Source organism: Agelaius phoeniceus, chromosome 25, assembly GCF_051311805.1.
Source record: "Agelaius phoeniceus isolate bAgePho1 chromosome 25, bAgePho1.hap1, whole genome shotgun sequence".
Taxonomy (NCBI): domain Eukaryota; kingdom Metazoa; phylum Chordata; class Aves; order Passeriformes; family Icteridae; genus Agelaius; species Agelaius phoeniceus.
The window spans coordinates 1,176,877-1,194,035 of NC_135289.1; the positions used below are offsets into that span (position 1 = coordinate 1,176,877).

Below are 17,159 nucleotides of genomic sequence, written 5' to 3' on the forward strand. Positions count from 1 at the left end.
TGGCCATTCCTGCTCATGCCAGGGGTTTGCAATGAGTTTTTGGGTCCCTTAAAACCCAGAGCAGTTTCTGTGATTCTGTGACTGTAGAAGTGTTCAGGAGCATCCAGGAAAAGAAAAAAACATTGAGTAAGAGCTTCCTCATCCTTCTTTCCACAGCTTTCTTTCCTGTCCACCTCATTTTTCAATTTCCTGTTCCCAATGACTCCTTTAGTCACCTCATCATCCAGCTATAAAAGAAAAGATGGAATTAATACTGAACTGGAGCTGAGTTTCCCAAGTGTTCATCTCTCATTTTTTGTTAAACCCAAAGGCCATAATTTGACTCCCAGGCTGGTTTGGGTTGGAAGGGTGATTCAGGACCCTCTCACTCCACCTTCCCCTGTCCCAGGCTGCTCCAAATCTCACCCAGCCTGGCCTGGAGCATTCCAGGGATGGACACCCCTGTGAGGACACAGAGCATCCCTCCCTCATCCTGCCCTTCCTGAGCTGCTCCCGCGTGTGCCTGCAGGGCAGAACCAGAGCCAGGTTTGCCCCCTGGGAAATAAAACCGCAGCCAGGGCTCCCACAAAGCATCCCCAACGAGCCCAGGGAGGCTCCTGCTCTCCCATCCTGCTCCTGCTCCAGGTTCTGTGCCAAAGCTCTTGCCTGCAGGCTTTTCCCTGCCCCAGACCCTCTCTAACCCATCTGGTTTGTGCTCCCTGTTTGACTGGAGTCAATTTAGTGGAGCTAATGGAGTCACTTCTGCTCAGGTCAGCGGTGATTTCACATCCTTGAGTTCCCTGCTTAATTTGCTGAGAAATCTCTGATTCTGAAGCCCATTTTCAGCGCTCCCCTGTTTCCCACAGTGCCAGGACCAGGCTTGGGGCTCTCTGGGCTGGATCTGGGTTTCCCCACATCCCTGCTCTCCTCGGGCTGTGTTTGCTTTGCTCTGAAGGAGCTCAGCTGCAGGCTGGGCTGCAGTCCCTGCATCCAGCTGCACCAGGCTGTGTCCCTGCCCTCCTTGGACAGGAAAGCAGCAGCTCTCAGGAAAGAGTTAATCCCAGGCAGCCTTTGGGATCCTTTGCTGGGGAGAGGGCTGATCTTTTGTTTGTTTTGAAGCTGCTGGCAGGAAAGCAGGGAGGAGAAAATTACCTAAGTGATAGTGAGGTTGCCACGAACTATATAAAAACTGGGAAATCAAAGCCCAGAAACTCCACCTCGCCGTCCTGAAGCACAAGCACAACCCCTGAAGAGAAACCCACCCCAGCAGCTTTGAGTGATCTCAAAGGCTTGAACTCCAACCAAGCTGCATGAGCTCAGAGCTGCTGCGGGACTGAGCAGCCCAGGAGCTGCCCCGGAGCAGGGAAAGGCTTTGGGAATTCCCACAGCCATGAAGTGGGGGCAGCTCCTCTGCATCCTCTGCCTGCTGGAGCTGGCTGGTGAGTACTGATGTCCCCAAGCCTGGGTGGCAGCAGGGACGGGGCGTGGGGCAGCTCCTGGGAGCAGCAAATGGGGGGAAGATGCTTCTCCAGGAGTTCGGGGTCCAGGGCCACCCCAAAACCTCAGGAAGGGACAGGAATGGGGCTGGAGCTGCCCACAAACTCCCGGGCAGCTCCAGGAGTGGTCCCTGCGCACAGGCAGAGTGCAGCCACAGTTCAAGCTGTCTCTCAGCCTGCTCTGGTGTAAATGAGCCACGCTGCTGTTTTGTGGTTGGAACTAAACATTTGCTGAAAATCAAATGAGTCTCCATAAATATTAAAATCTCCTATTGCAGCTCTTCAAATATTCATCATGCGAAGCGATGAATAACAGCGCCGAGATTTTCTCTAGGTGCTGCTTTTTAAAGGGTTGTGTTTTAGGGAAATATTATCATTTTTGTCCCAAACCCAACAGCCATGAGGTAATAAAAAAGGACTAAAAAAGTGAAGCAGCACTCTGTGTGTTGCCTGGTGTGCTGGGACAGGAGCCAGCAGCCTGCGGGTGTCTCCTCAAATGTGATTTTTTCTTACTCACACGAATGGGAGCGAGGAGATCTATTGCAGGAATTCACTGGGTTTTGTTCTCCTGTTTCACAGAGCTCCTTTCATGTTCCCCTGGCTGCCCAGGTAAATTGCTCACCTGAGCCGCTGGCTGACCCTCCAGTCTGTGTCAATTTGAAAGGAATTGAAAAAGAATCCCAGTTCTATGTGAGAAAAATGACATTCAGGGCTGTGTGGTTGGGCTGAACCGAGCGAGGGTGTGAGACAAAGGTGTGAGGCAAAGCTTGAGCTTCAAACCTCCAGTTCCAAACCTTGAGTACAAAACAAAAGTGATGGAAAAGTGATAAAAAGCTCGGATTTTGGAAGGACAAAGCTCGTGGGCGGCAGGGGCTTTAACGCTTTGTGCAAAATGTGCCCGCACAGCCCCTGCCCGTCGCTCCTGCAGGATTTTCCTGCCTGCAAGGTGGAGGAGGTTGGCTCCTCCTCGGTGTAGCTGCTGGGAAAAACCATCCCTGGGGCTCTGCTGGTTCCTCAGCTCCGTGGGGAGGCCCAGAGGCTCCATCCAAGGCTGTGCAGCTGCCCTGGAAATCCCAGCTCCGGCTTTGGGCTGGAGCCGCTCCTGGCAGCGCTGCTGAGGGTGGGAGCGGCTCCCAGGGCTCCTCCAGCTAAAGGCACGAGTTTTATAGGAAAAACCCACCCTGGGACAGGGGCAGGAGCCCTGCAGGTGCAGTGTGGGGTTGTGCTGTGGGGAGGATGGGGTTTGGGTTCTGGGATCCAACCCCACGGGAGAAAATCCCCCGGGAAAGCCCAAATCCCTGGAACTGCTCCTTCTGCCTGGTCCTTTGGGGTTCCTCCCGGGTTCCAAGGAAGGGATTGCAGCCACCCCTGCTCTGCAGAGTGGGCTGCAGTTCCCAGACCTTCCCAAGCCCCTGGGAGGATGCTGTGAGCAGCTTGTGTTGGATGGGGATGGATAAAGCACGTGGAGAGCTGTCCTGTGCTTGTCTCAGAGTGAGCATGGAACAGGGAGCCTGGGTTGTATTTGTACCTAATAAAAACACTTTATTCTTTCACTTAACCTTTCATCTTTCTTCTTTAAATGTTTTTCATTCCTCTCTGCCAATCCTGATTTTTAGAACAAACCTCTTTTCTTGCCATTTTCACACGTCCTTTCTTTCCTCCACTCCTTCTGCAACGCTTATGAAAGTTCTGAACATCAGGAAAGGAAAAAGAGACTTTAAAGCTTCCAGCTGCTCGAGTTTAACATCCTTCAGAGGCTGCTGCTCCAGCCAGGAGAAATCCCAACCCCGGGAAGGTGCTGGGCTGCCCGAGAGGCCCCAGCCCCAAGGAAAGGCTGGGAGCAGCAGCTGGGCTTTGGTGGGGCAGCTCGGGGGGCTCCCCCGGCCCCCCGGCCCCGGCCCCACACCCACATCCTGTCTGGGCCAAGGAAAAGGGGGAGGGCAGGGATTTTTATCAGATATTTCCAGAGGGAAGAGGGCTCCACCCGCTTGAATTCCTGCCACATGGCTGAGAGCTGCAAAGGCAGCGTGAGTAATGCCGGCTGGAGCGCCTGGAGGGGCTGGGGGGGAGCCGGGGCTGGCTCCGGCCCCAGGGCTCTGCATCCCTGCCCAGAGCTCCTCTCCTGCATCCCACAGCTCCATTTACCCTCCTCTCCTGCATCCCACAGCTCCAGAGCTCCCCTCCTGTATCTCCCAGCCCAGAGCTCCTCTCCTGCATCCCACAGCTCCATTTACCCTCCTCTCCTGCATCCCACAGCTCCAGAGCTCCCCACCTGCATCCTCAGGGCTCCAGAGCTCCCCTCGCTTATCTCCCAGCCCAGAGCTCCCCTCCTGCCTCCCATGGTCCCTTTACCCTCCTGTTCTTCATCCCACGGTTCCTCACCCTCCTCTGCAGCCCTGGACCAGCAGTGCCCTTGTGCCAGCTCAGGGCATCCCATCCCAGAGCTGGGAACAACCTCTGTTTATTCCACTGAACCCTGTTAAAGGCAGAGCTGGGAACAACCTCTGTTTATTCCACTGAACTCTGTTAAAGGCAGAGCTGGGGAACAACCTCTGTTTATTCCACTGAACTCTGTTAAAGGCAGAGCTGGGGAGCTCCCCTGGCCCAGGGCTCTGTGTGTGCCCAAGGAGCCCAAGGAGCCCAAGGCAGAGCAGGGGCTTTGCCAGAGGTGAACCAGGAGATCTGAGGCAGGATCAGCTCAGGGGGTGCAGGTCCTGCCCAGAGATTCCCAGTGGGATTCAGCTCCCTCTGTGCTGTTTGCTGTGGGTCGGGATTGGGATCCAGTGATGGAAACTTCCCTCCTCTTTCCTGAACCTTTGCCACTGTAGAGATTTTTTGTGGCCCTGGCTGAGTGCTCAGGGATGAGTCTTGGAGCAAGTTTAACATTTGTATTGTTGCCTTTTCTTTATTCAATCGAAGATCCTTCCTGAGCCCCATTATTAAAATATCTTTAAAAAATCATTTACTTTTTAAACCCTGGGTGGGTGAACACAATGGGTGCTGGGAAGTGCAATTTTCTTTCCCATCTCTGCATGGTTTTGCTCCTGCACGTGCTTGCATTGCCAGGTGAAGATTTCTCCCAGGTTAATAAATAGCTTGGCTTAAACTCTAAACCCTCAATCCTAACAAACTGACAAAGTTTAATAAAGCCATTAAAAATGCATGGTGCAATAAATAACCCTCTTTAGCTGAGCACCACGTGGATTATCCGGCCCACATCTGGATCATTATTTATCTCACGAGCCCAAAGATTTCATAAAAACCCCTGACCCATGTTTTGTGGAAAAGCTCCTGCAGATGCTCCAAGAAAGGCAAGAAAAAGAAATCCAAAGTGACAGCTCCTCTCCCAAACCACACTGAGCAGCAGCCAGGCCTCCAGTCCAATATTCAGTGCTGAAAAGGCTTTGGTGAGGAGTACCTGGGGTGCTCTGCAAACATCTGGAGGGGTCAGAGGTGTTTGGGTGGCTCTGGTACTCGGGGAGGTCACGGCAGGGCTGCGTTGTTCTGGGGATGTGGGAATTGAGCTGAGCCTAACAGAGCTGTGCCTAAAGCCTGGCTCTGCCCAAAGCCTGGCCCTGCCCAAAGCCTGGCCCTGCCCAAAGCCTGGCCCTGCCCAAAGCCTGGCTCTGCCCAAAGCCTGGCTCTGCCTAAAGCCTGGCCCTGCCCAAAGCCTGGCCCTTCCTAAAGCCTGGCCCTGCCCAAAGCCTGGCCCTGCCTAAAGCCTGGCCCTTCCTAAAGCCTGGCCCTGCCTAAAGCCTGGCTCTGCCTAAAGCCTGGCTCTGCCCAAAGCCTGGCCCTGCCTCTGGGCTGCTCCTTGCTCTGGGCACCAGTCCTGCCTCCTGCTTTTCATTTGCTAAAAGTCAGCAGGAAAACTCAGTGACTTAACCAGCTGGAACTGAGCTGCCTTGGAGAAGGAGGAACTTCTCCCCCTGAGCTGAAAGCTGTGCCAGAACCCAAACTGCAGCTCCAGACACCTGCACTGAGCCTCAGCAGGGCCCCCAGAGCAGCTGCAGCCCAGGAGGGGTGGGAGGGATGCAATGGGATGGGATGGGATGGGATGGGATGGGATGGGATGGGATGGGATGGGATGGGATGGGATGGGATGGGATTGATAGAATGGATAGGATAGGATGGATCAGGATGGATAGGATGGAATGGACAGGATGGATAGGATGGGATGGATAAGATGGATAGAATGGGTCAGGATGGATAGGACAGGATGGATAGGATGGATCAGGATAGGATAGGATAGGATAGGATAGGATAGGATAGGATAGGATAGGATAGGATAGGATAGGATAGGATAGGTCAGGATAGGATAGGATAGGATGGATAGGATGGATCAGGATAGGATAGGATAGGATAGGATAGGATAGGATAGGATAGGATAGGATAGGTCAGGATAGGATAGGACAGGATGGATAGGATGGATCAGGATAGGATAGGATGGATAGGATGGGCAGCACCAGTGTGGGCAGCCCCACAGGACCAGTCTGAGCCCCCCATTTCCCCTCTGGCCCAGCCTCCCCCAGCAGGACCAGCAGAGCAGCTCTGCCCCTGCCACCCACAGCCAAAACCAACCCTGGTGCCTCAGGCTTTGCTCCTCCCAAGCCCATCCAGGCTCTGTGCAGCTGACCCAGCCAAGAGCAGCCCCTGCCAGGCCCATGCCCAGCTCCCAGTGCCCAGGGATGTTCCCTGGCAGCAGATCCTGCCCAGGACCTGCCAGAGCTGCTCCATCTCTCAGGGTGGTTTGGGAGGATGAAGTAACTTTTCTTGGAGCTGGGGCTCCCCTGGGCACAGCTACAAATGAAACAACACATTCTGTATGATTTTCTCTTTAGTGCCTGGATGAGAATCTCAAACAGCAAGAGCCCTGGGGTAGAGACTGGAGCTGTTTGCTGAAAGTGGGAATAGATCCTAGGGAGAGAAGCTGAGGAATGGGGAGAAATGCATTTTCATTGACTCACACAGCTCATTTCAGAAGGAAAAGCTGGAAGTGTCATCTCTGTAAGGCAGCAGGAAGCAATATATAAACTTTAGGTTAGAACAGCAAGCCGCTCTCCAAACATTCTGCTTTACCTCCAAAGATGTTTCTGCTCATGAGTCAGGGCTGATCCCAAGCCAGTGGGAATGTTTCTATTTACTTTGAGACTGTGCCTGCAACTGTAAATCCAACTTATCTATCCTGAGGCACACCAGTGATCTCTTCCAAGGCTTGATTCTTCCCTCCCAGGATTATAAACCCAAACTGCTCTGAAATCCAGAGCTTTGTGCATCCACCAGCGAGCTGGGGCTGGGCTGGGGTGAGGGTGGAGCTTCTCCTCCTCCTCCTCTGAGAGCCCTGGAGCCCCTCTAGGGCTGCACCAGGCTCTGCTGCTCCCCGGGATGAAAAGTTTCCCCCCTGAGCCTCTCCCAGATGTGCCCCAAGGGTTTTTTTTCTTGGGGCAAGAAAAGGCGAATTTGGGAGAGCAGCTGAACCTTTCCTGCTCCCCCCCAGGGGCTCAGCAGCCCCTGAGAGCTTCTCTTCCCCCAGGCTGCACTGCTGGGAGCACCACGGCCACCCCCAGCCCCACAGGAGGGGACAGCAGCAGCGGGACAGCGGGGGACAGCGCCGCCACCGCTGCCAGCACGGCCACAGGGGACACCAGCAGCACCCAGCCAACCTCTGGTAACCTCTGCCTTTGTTCCCCTGTCATTCCCGGCAGCCTCTGTGGCCATAATCAGATTTATTGAGTGCCCCTGCTCGTTAAGGCGTGGTCTGTGCCCTCGGCAAAGGAGGCTGAGCGTGGTCACAAGGTTCAATTCCATCCAGAAATCCCTCCTGGGGACACCCCCCCAGGCAGCTGAGCCCCATCCTGGTCAGAGCAAAGGGCTCAGGGACGTTGATCTCTCCACACACACTGGGAGAGCCACCTGTAGGAGTCCCTTGGGGAGGAGAGGACAAGGGGGAATGGCTCTAAGCGGGAGGAGGGAGCTTTAAATCAGATTTTGGGCAGGAATTGTTCCCTGTGAGGGTGGGGGCCCTGGCACAGGTGCCCAGAGCAGCTGAGGCTGCCCCTGGATCCCTGGCAGTGCCCAAGGCCAGGCTGGATGGGGCTGGGAGCACCTGGGACAGTGGGAGGGGTCCCTGCCATGGCAGGGGGGACACTGGGTGGGCTTTGGGGTCCCCTCAACCCAAACCAGTCTGGGGTGCCAAGATGGGAGGCCCAGCTCAGGCTCTGGAGGGCTCAGGAGGGATGGGAGGATGCAGGGAGCCTTTCCCTGGTGCCGTTTGGGATCAGAGGCTCCTCTGGAAGCCTCGGGGCCGGGGAGGAGCTGGGGGTGATGCTGGGGGGTGGCTGGTGTCACCCAGAAATGAGCCCACTGTCCCTCCCCCAGCTGTGGGTGTGTGTAATGAGGCAGAATTAGCAGAACCAGGGCTAATGAGCTTTTCCTAGCAAGCCAAAGGCTCCTGGTGCTGCTGCTGGCTCTGACAGATCAATGTTGTGTCACACACCGAGCTCACAGGGCTCCTCCTGAGCCCTTCTCTCTGCATTTCCTCCAAGCTGCAGCCACGGCCAGCTCCGGCGCCACCGGGACATCCCCAGAGCTCCTTGGGCAGCTGAACACGAGCCCCCAGCCCAGCCCGGCCCCCACATCCCCGCCAGGCTCCTCCCCGGGGCCCCGGGGCAGCGCGGGGGTCCCCACGAGCCGGAGCGCCCCGACCCAGCCCGGGGACAGCGCACAAGGCCCGGGCAGCCCCAGCCCTGCGGCCTCCTCGGCGCCTCCCGCCGGCCCCGCCGCCACCAGCGCGCTGCCCACGGCCGGGGCCGCCGCCCAGGTGAGGCCGGGGCTGCGGGGAGGCCGGGCTGGGGGCTGGCACCGCAGCGCTCTGACCCCCTGTGCTCTCCTTCCAGCCTGGCATCAGCTGCCGCAGCGCCGGGGACCAGGGGGACCCCGCCGGGGCCGTCTGCCTGCGGCTCAACGAGTCCGGCACCTGCGTGAGTGTCCCTGGGGTCACCCACAGCCCCCCACTGGGGGCTCTTTGGGGTGGGGGCTCCAGAAATCACCCTGGGCTGGGGCAGGAGCGGCTGCTCTCAGCCCCAAAGGGCTCCAGGGGAAACGCGGCCTCGCAGCTGCACAAATTCTCCCTTTTCCTTTGCGCTCTGGGGTCAGCTCGGCTTCTAAAGCATCTCCCACCGTGGCCAACAGGAAGCTGCCTTTGTTCTTCTTCTTCCTCTTCCCTGTTGGAAACAAAAGTGCCTTTTTTTGTCTTGCCAAGTGCCCTAGGAAAGAAAACAGGGCATTGCAAGGAGCTGCTCAGTGTCCCCAGCAGCTCCCAAGGGAACCCCAGGCTCTCTGTGACCGTCCTTGGCCTTGAGCACCAAAAATGGGGAATTTGTAACAGCACAGGGGGGTCTGATGGGCTGGGGGGGAAAAGACCTCTCCCACTGGATATTCGCTGGTGCAAAGAAATTAACGTCAATATGATTGGCAAAAGTTTTACAGAAATTGAATAAGGCACATATACACATCTACTCATGCACGTAGTCAAGCTTACAAAGATCTTCATGTATTTTTTCTAATCTGTTCCCGTGCTGACAGCCCTGTCTTCTTCCTTGCTATGGATACACTGGAAAATCACCAATTGCTATTTCTTTTATTAAGTCAGCTTTGCTGCAGGCCAGCTGCCCAGCCCCTCCAATGCAGGGCTGTCCCTCAGCAGAGCCCTCCCCAGCCCCAGGTGGGAGCAGGCAGCTCCTGGTGATTTATTAAAAATAAATATTGATCTAGTACCGATATCCAATTGGTCTAGTACCGATATCCAACGGTGATGGACAAAAACTCTCTGACAGTTTAAAGTTAGAAAGTGGATGTTTATTGTGGGATAGCTCCCAAATACACAGCACAATTTACAGGTGATTACAGAGTCCTTTTATTGAATTGTATTGAATACCCAAAATGCAAATACATTGTGATGACTTTGGTACATCCCAGTCCCAATATGGATATTGATCTGGTACCAGTATCCAAAAACTCTCAAACAGTTTGAAGTTAGAAAGTGGATGTTTATTGTGGGATAGCTCCCAGATACACACAGTGATTTACAGGTGATTACAGAGCCCTTTTATCTCTACAAGTATGGAATACCCAAAATACAAATCCATATTCATAACTCTGGTACATCCCATTCCCCGCCCCATATGGTAATTAGCTCAAAAGCCATTGAGCATGTACAGTTAGTCCCTTGAAATGGGTCGGTGGTCCCTTTCATGGGGAGGGGTCCCAAAAGGAGGAAGTAAATGAAGTCTTCCTCATTCTGACCTTTCTATCTTTTCAATGCAAATCTGACAAATGAACCCTTGGTAGAACTCCCATTCCCCATCTTCAACTGGTTTCAGAACAGAGGAGCCCTGCAATTGTCTTATGTTCCTAAAAGCCATTTATCAGTTTCTATATTCTTCATGATAAACCCAGCTAACCAAACATTGCCTTGACAAGCAATCAATTATTAGTTAACTACTAACTCTTAACTTCATCAAGGCCTACCCATTTATTTTAATTAACTCAAATCAAGCTTATCTCTAACTAAAATCTTAGCTCCTTTAAAATCTCTAAATCCCTTAAAGTTCCCGTCTCACTGGCAGGACCTGGGAGCCAGAGGAGAGCAGTCCTGGCAGGACCTGTGTCCCTCTCTCCCCCTGGCCTTTCCCGAGGCAAATGAGCAATCAGCTGGCACCGGGAGCTGCTAATTGCAAAGGGAAACTCTGACACTCCGATGAGTTCTTTCCACAGCACAGAAAGGAAAATACACACTTGGGTCTCTTGTTCCATCTTGGCCTTCCTCCTCCCCGAGCCAAGCTCTATAGAAACAGCTGAAAATGATTTGTTTGTTGTTCTCCCGTGGAGGAGTTGCTGGATTTCCACTTTCAGAGGATGGAGGGACCTGGGGATGGTCCTGGGGCAGCTCTGGGAGAGGAGGAGGGCACAGAGCAGGACAGGACAGGGTGGGATCCAGCCCAGGGCAGGGCTCAGTGGAGCTGTCTCTGTCTCTGGGGTGGGCACAGAGGGGCTGAGCAGGGCTTGGCAAAGCTGGGCTCTGTCTGTGAGCTTGGCCGCGTCTGAAAATATCCCCAAGGAGAAATCTCATCCTGTCTGATCCAGAAACCAGCCCACAAAGGCTGCAGCTCCTCACTCCTCTTCCTCTTCCCCTCCCAGAGTCAGTGCAGCTCTAAAATGTGAGAAATGTGGTTTTTTACCTTGCCTTTGATCAGCAACCTAGCAAAAACATTGAAGACATTTCCTAAACAGGAAGGCTCAATGCTTCTTTGTTATTTCCCTCCTTTCCCAGCCCCTGCCTGGGACTCTGAAACAATAGAGCTCTTCAGTTGTTCCAGCCCAAAAACTGGGGAGTCTTGCCATGCGATTCAGAGCCTAAATTTAGCTTTGTTTAAATGCCATTTTCAGGGGTTGCTAGTAATACCTCCATTTAATTTATTCTCATTAAGTTAAGACATGAGAAATGAGCACCTCCAGCCCCAAGGTGTTGGGGCTCTGGGCAGTGCTGGGGTGGGAGGGGAGGGTTTGGCACCCAGAGCAGCTTTGCAGGGCACCAAAATTCAAATGGGAAAGCACAACACCTCCACCAGCGTGGCCGAGGCACAGAATTGCTCAGTTTGCTTGGATTAATGGCTGCTCTTTCTGAAAATTTGTCAGGAACGCTTTTTGGAGAGGAAGGGCTTGGATTTATGGCAAGCACTGTGTGAAAATAGAACCCACAGCGCGGAGTCCCCCTGCAAGATCCAACTCGCTCCATCCAGCCTGGACAGAGACTGTTTGCTCCTCATCCTCGAAGGAGAGAAAGGTCAGTGAGGGCATTCCCTGCCTGGGATCCCCAGATCGTGGTGTGGGCGCTGGGACAGGGCTGGGAGGGGAGGAGAAACCTCCCTGCAATTCTGCTCCTTCTGCTGGGGTCCTGCTGCACCCCTGGAGCTGTGGAACTGCCCCCAGGAGCATCCCCTGTGCCCAGCCAGGCTCCTTGGTGTGCCCTGAGCTGCAGAGTGCAGGATTCGTGTCTGGAGTGTGTGCGGAAGGTGTGTGATGAACATTCAGTGTGTGTAACGTGTGGGATGAACATTTAATGTGTGTAACGTGTGTGATGATCATATTTAATGTGTGTAATGTGTGTGATGAACATATTTAATGTGTGTAATGTGTGTGATGAACATATTTAATGTGTGTAATGTGTGTGATGAACATATCTAATGTGTGTAATGTGTGTGATGAACATATTTAATGTGTGTAATGTGTGGGATGAACATTCAATGTGTGTAATGTGTGGGATGAACATGTTTAATGCGTGTAACGTGTGTGATGATCATATCTAATGTGTGTAACGTGTGTGATGATCATATCTAATATGTGTAATGTGTGGGATGAACATTTAATGTGTGTAATGTGTGTGATGAACATATTTAATGTGTGTAAGGTATCTGATTAACATTTAATGCATGTAACATGTGTGATGAACATGTTTAATGTGTGTAACATGTGTGATGAACGTATTTAATGTGTGTAATGTGTGTGATGATCGTATCTAATGTGTGTAAGGTATGTGATTAACATTTAATGTGTGTAACGTGTGATTAACATATTTAATGTTAATGTAATGTGTGTGATGAGCATATTTAATGTGTGTAAGGTGTGTGATTAATATTTAATGTGTTTAACATGTGTGATGAGCATATTTAATGTGTGTAACATGTGTGGTGAACATTGAATGTGTGTAACATGTGGGATGTGCTCTCCTGTTTTAAATCTCACAGATCCTGACAAACTTCTGAACACGCTCCCAAAGTCCCACTGGGAAAAGGTAAATCCCTGAAGCAAATTTGGCTGCAAAAAGTGCCTGGCCAGGTGGATGAGAGCTGTAGCTGGTCAGCTGAGGCTGGGGACATGCTGAGACTCCCTGCAGGCATCCAAGGCCAGGCTGGACAGGGCTGGAGCCCCTGGGGCAGTGCAAGGTGTCCCTGCCCATGGCAGAGGTGGCACTGGATGATTTTTAAGGTCCAAACCAGCCTGGGATTGATTCTGTGTTTAGAGCCAACCACCAGGGATGCAGCACAAGAGAACCAGCAGAAGCCGTGCCATGGCTCTGTGAATGCTGAAGTGTTCCCCAGCAGAGGTCAGACCCAGCAGTAACTCTCAGGATGCAATTGGCACTCAGCTTCCCCAAAGCCCAGGCTGGCATTCATGAATTCCTCCTCCAGCCCTCCCCTGAGGCTGCCACTGGCTGGGGCTGAGCCCCAGGTGTGTCCCAGGGTATGAACAGCAGAGCTGAGAGATCTCAGCCAGGTGCTCCAGACCCTGGGTGTGCTCCAGAGGCCAAAATTCCCAGTGCCACAGGAGACCCAGGCTGGGAAGGAGCCTGTGAGGGCAGCCAGGGCTGGGGCAGCAGAGCTGCAGTGCTCAGAGCTATCTCAGCCAGGTGCTCCAGACCCCGGGTGTGCTCCAGAGGCCAAAATTCCGTGTGCCACAGGAGACCCAGGCTGGGAAGGAGCCTTTGAGGGCTGGGGCAGGGCTGGGGCTGCAGAGCTGCAGTGCTCAGAGCTATCTCAGCCAGGTGCTCCAAACCCCGGGTGTGCTCCAGAGGCCAAAATCCCCAGTGCCACAGGAGACCCAGGCTGGGAAGGAGCCTGTGAGGGCTGGGGCAGGGGCAGCAGAGCTACAGTGCTCAGAGAGATCTCAGCCAGGTGCTCCAGACCCCGGGTGTGCTCCAGAGGCCAAAATTCCCAGTGCCACAGGAGACCCAGGCTGGAAGGAGCCTGTGAGGGCAGCCAGGGCTGGGGCGGGGCTGGGGCAGCAGAGCTCCCCAAGGAGGTGACAGCAGCATTGTTTGAAGCCTGAGCAGCAGATGCAAACGTTTCCTGTTTGTCCCACTCGCGGCTCCCTTTGGTGTTGTTTTTTTTTTGGTGTTTTTTTTCGCAGTTTGGAATAGAATCCCTGAAGAAGCAGAGCCCGAGGGGCCGGCGGGACTCTCCGCAGAGGACGCTGATCGCGCTGGTGACCTCGGGGCTGCTGCTGGCGCTGCTGGGGCTGGCCGGGTGTCTCCTGATGCGGCGGCGCAGCTGGAGCCCCGCGGGACAGAGGCTGGTCAGTGCTTACAGGTGGCACAGCCGCGCCTAGAGGGGAGCCCGGGGGCACCCGGGGCCATCCCCGCCCCTGCGGCTCTGAGCTCACCCCCCCAGCGCCCCCAGCCTGGGCAGGGCAGGGGCGTTGCACAGAGGGAGGGGGAAGCTCCCTCCTCTGCCCAGATCAGCTCCTGCAGCAGCAGCGCTGCCCCTTTGCCACACTCCCAACAGGTCTAAGGCTTCTTTTTGCTCAGCAGTCAGAGCTCATCCAGCAGGACCCCTCCAGAGCCCCCGAAACCTCATGAGTCTGTCATTACCAGTGCTGCCCCCAAATTCCCGTTCCCTGTGTCAGTCCCGTGTCTGTACCCGTGCTGTAATAAAGGCAGTGTCTCCCCACCAGCCACGGTAATAAAACATATCAAGAAAGAAAGAGGCAGAAATTTCCTATTTCCATTCTCCCCTTCCCAGGCAGGCTGGCCCTGAGGATTCCTCCCTTCCAGTGATTTTTGGGGACGTGACCCTGTGTAAAGTGAGGCTGGGCCACGATTTCCCCACCCCATTGCCCAGCGTGAGCAGCTGTGTGCTGGGAGGCCATGGGGGCATTTCCTGGCCAGGAAGGATTTCCCCAGAGCACAGAGCTGGGAAATGCTGTGTCAGAGGCAGGGACACTGCCTGCTGTCCCTGGGGCTGGCAGCAGTGGCACTGTGTGCCAGGCAGTGCCAAGCTCCAGGTGAGGAGTGTCCAGCCCAGCCATGGAAAAGAGACTGAGTGCAGTCCAGCCAGGAGAGTGCTGGGTGCTGCTGAGGGAATTCCAGCTGGGAATTGCCAATTCCGGGGCTGCACAACGCCTGGGGAACCCTCTTGAGGCCCTGGCTCCTCCAGAGGCACCTGCTCCTCACAGCAACAGCAGCACCCAGCCCTGCAGAGCTGCACTTCTGCCACAGCTGGCAGCGAGTTCTGCACTTCAGAGGAAGGGCAGGCAAAGAGACCATTTCCATCGTTTCCATGGTGTTTTTTCCTTGGCCAGCAGAGGCTCTGTCCCAAGGCGAGGGTGGCTCCAAAACCTGGTTAGGGGAAAACAGCAAAACCTGGCAAAAAGCTTCTCTTGAAGGTTCCCTGCAGGAAAAACTGCACTCCCAAAAACTGCACTTCCAAAAACTGCACTTCCAAAAGCTGCACTTCCTGGGTGTTTTCCTTGCTCCACATTGGTTCAGGCCCTCTTCTCCCCTTCTTGCCAGCAGTGCCCTGACCTGTGTCTGTCTGTCCCTCCTGCCCGGGCACCGTGGGCAGCCCCAGCCCAGCATCCCCTTCCCTGTCTCACCGTGTCCCTTGTGTCCCCAGGCTGAGGACCCCTACGACACGGAGAACGGCAGCCAGGGGAACACCATGCTGATGTCGCCCTCCCAGGAGCCGGCCGAGCTGCAGGAGAAGCCAAACCTGCCCAAGGTGAACGGGGGCACCCAGGAGAAGGGGCCGGGCCACGCGTCCTCCCAGAACGGGCACTCGGGGCGGCAGCACCGCCCCGCCGACACCGAGATGTGACCGCGCCCGGAGCCCCGGGGCACGCAGGAGATCCCTGCGCACACACCGGGCACCGCAGACCTTCTGCAGCATCATCATCGTCCCCGTGAAGGACTCCAAAATCAGCCTAAAGCACACGGAGAGACAGAGCTGCCAAAGAGCGGCTCCTTCTCCTCCTCCTCCTCCTCCTCCTCCCGCTGACCACACAGGACATTTTTTGCAGCTGTTCTCTGCTTTTGTTGTCAGAAGAACATCAGGACAAATGCCAGTGGCCTTTGGCCTCCCCAGCTTTCAGGCAGAGGCAGAGTTTGGCTCCAGGCAGCCCAGATTTCTGGTAGCAATATGTTAAGGCTGACCAAAGTAGTTAAATTGGGATTGCAGTGACAAAAGCCTCTCAGGTTTCAGATAGTTTTGGTTAACAGAGTTGTTTATAATCTCATCTTTATGTTTAAGTGCAGGATTTCTTCCTCTTCTGAGACCATCAGGTATTTAACCCCTCCCTGTCTTTAGGGCTCCTCTACTATTTCCTACCCCAGCAGAATTTGCTGAAGCTGTGCGTAAAACTTTCCAGATGGAATTGAAGGCTGAAATGTCAACTTCTTTCTCTTTGGATCCTACCAGGACTGTGTCCTGAAGGTTCTTTTAGAGGAAAAAAACCTTCCCCAGCCTCCTCCTGCCAGGGGCTGGGGGCTGTGACAGGCAGGGCCAGCAAATTCATCCCCTGAGTGAGATGGAGAACGCTGGGTAGGGCTGGGGGGCTCTGTGGGCACCTGGGGCAGGAATTGGGGCTGGAGAGGTGCCCAAGGGCCCCCAGAGGGGTGAGGGGGAGGCAAAGCCCGGCTCTGCAAAGGGCAGAGCTGCTCTGTCTGCCCCAGAGCAGGGGCATGGGCACAGAGCAGGGTTTCCCTGTGGGAAATTCCAAAGCAGGAGCAGGAGCAGGTGCGGGCCTGGCCCCTCTCTGTGCTGACCCTGCTCCCGAGGGCAGCGCTGCTGGAGCCACATCGAGCCCCTGACACCCCAGCGGGACCCTGGGCAGGTTTGTTCCCCATCCCAAGCACATCTTTAGGGAGCCAAAGCTCTGATTGTGCCAGCCCAGGAGGGGAGGTGGTTCAACACGAGCCCCAGCAGCGACCTCCACACCTCAAATCAGCCCCAAAATGGCCCTTGGAGCTGATCTACCCTCTCATGAGTGAATTCATCCCAGCCTTCTCTCAGTGCTGAACACCTGAGGGAAGGGGTTTTTTTCTGGTACAGTGCTCAAAGCAATGACAGCAGCATCCATCACCACCTGGGGCTGTTTTGTTTTTTTTTTGTGGGTGCAAGAGTCGCTTAAACACAATTAAAATATTCCAGGCTGTTTGCTTTGGTGTGAATTGCTTCTCCCAGATCTCATTGTAAATAATCCCGGTTGAAAAAGAAAAACAATTAAGTACTAAAAGCCGGCTTCTCTGTCGTGTCCTTGGAGCAGCAGCCGCTGATCCCCGCGGGATGTGCGGCTCCGGCTGCTGCCAGCGGGCTGGGAGGACAACGCCTCTCAGAGAGGTTCTTTCCCCGCAGAAATCCCATGACTAAAGGCTCTGGCTTGCCCTGAGCACATTCCTCTCCCCGAAAAACGTCTGCAGGATGAGTGACGTGCAGCAGGCTCTTACACCGCCTTTGTTTGATTTGGGGGTTTTTTTTGATGTTTAAAACACCCGGTTAATTCCTGGGAAAATAAAAGGGACTCCAGAGTGACGTGCAGGGCTGGGGATTGACCTGGCAGCAGGGAGGCTCCACCAGGGGAGGGGCAGGAATTTCAACATGGAAAGGGTGGCCAGGCCTTGGCAGGGGCTGCCCAGGGGGGTTTGGGGTCCCCATCCCTGGAGGTGTCACCTGGAGGTGGCACTGTGTGCTCTGGGCTGGGGACTGATGATCCTGGGGGAATTGATGATCTTCAGTGATCCTGGGATTCTTCTGTAAGGGCTCCCTCACTCTGCAGTAACCAGCAACATTCCCTGCCCCAGAAATCTGCAGGAGAACGCAGGGAAGCCCTTGGGGCCTTCTCTGGTGGAGA

General features: G+C 54.6%; 1 protein-coding gene across 1 annotated transcript; it reads left to right on the plus strand.

Moving 5' to 3' along the window:
* Positions 1 to 1,148: 1,148 nt before the first annotated feature.
* Positions 1,149 to 16,465, plus strand: CD34 (CD34 molecule). The gene is made up of 8 exons (XM_054648998.2): positions 1,149 to 1,418; positions 7,009 to 7,143; positions 8,021 to 8,295; positions 8,372 to 8,455; positions 11,172 to 11,319; positions 12,281 to 12,327; positions 13,443 to 13,607; positions 14,927 to 16,465. Exons 1-8 carry the CDS (start codon positions 1,370 to 1,372, stop codon positions 15,125 to 15,127), a joined length of 1,104 nt encoding a protein of 367 aa, XP_054504973.2. The 5' UTR covers positions 1,149 to 1,369; the 3' UTR covers positions 15,128 to 16,465.
* The last annotated feature ends 694 nt before the right edge of the window (positions 16,466 to 17,159 follow it).

Bases quoted from the DNA above. Each gene is read 5' to 3' on its own strand.
- CD34 (XM_054648998.2), top strand. From the start codon at position 1,370: ATGAAGTGGGGGCAGCTCCTCTGCATCCTCTGCCTGCTGGAGCTGGCT. The intron at 1,419-7,008 runs GTGAGTACTGAT...CTCTTCCCCCAG, and splicing joins CTGCCTGCTGGAGCTGGCTG to GCTGCACTGCTGGGAGCACC. The intron at 12,328-13,442 runs GTAAATCCCTGA...TTTTTTTCGCAG, and splicing joins CAAAGTCCCACTGGGAAAAG to TTTGGAATAGAATCCCTGAA.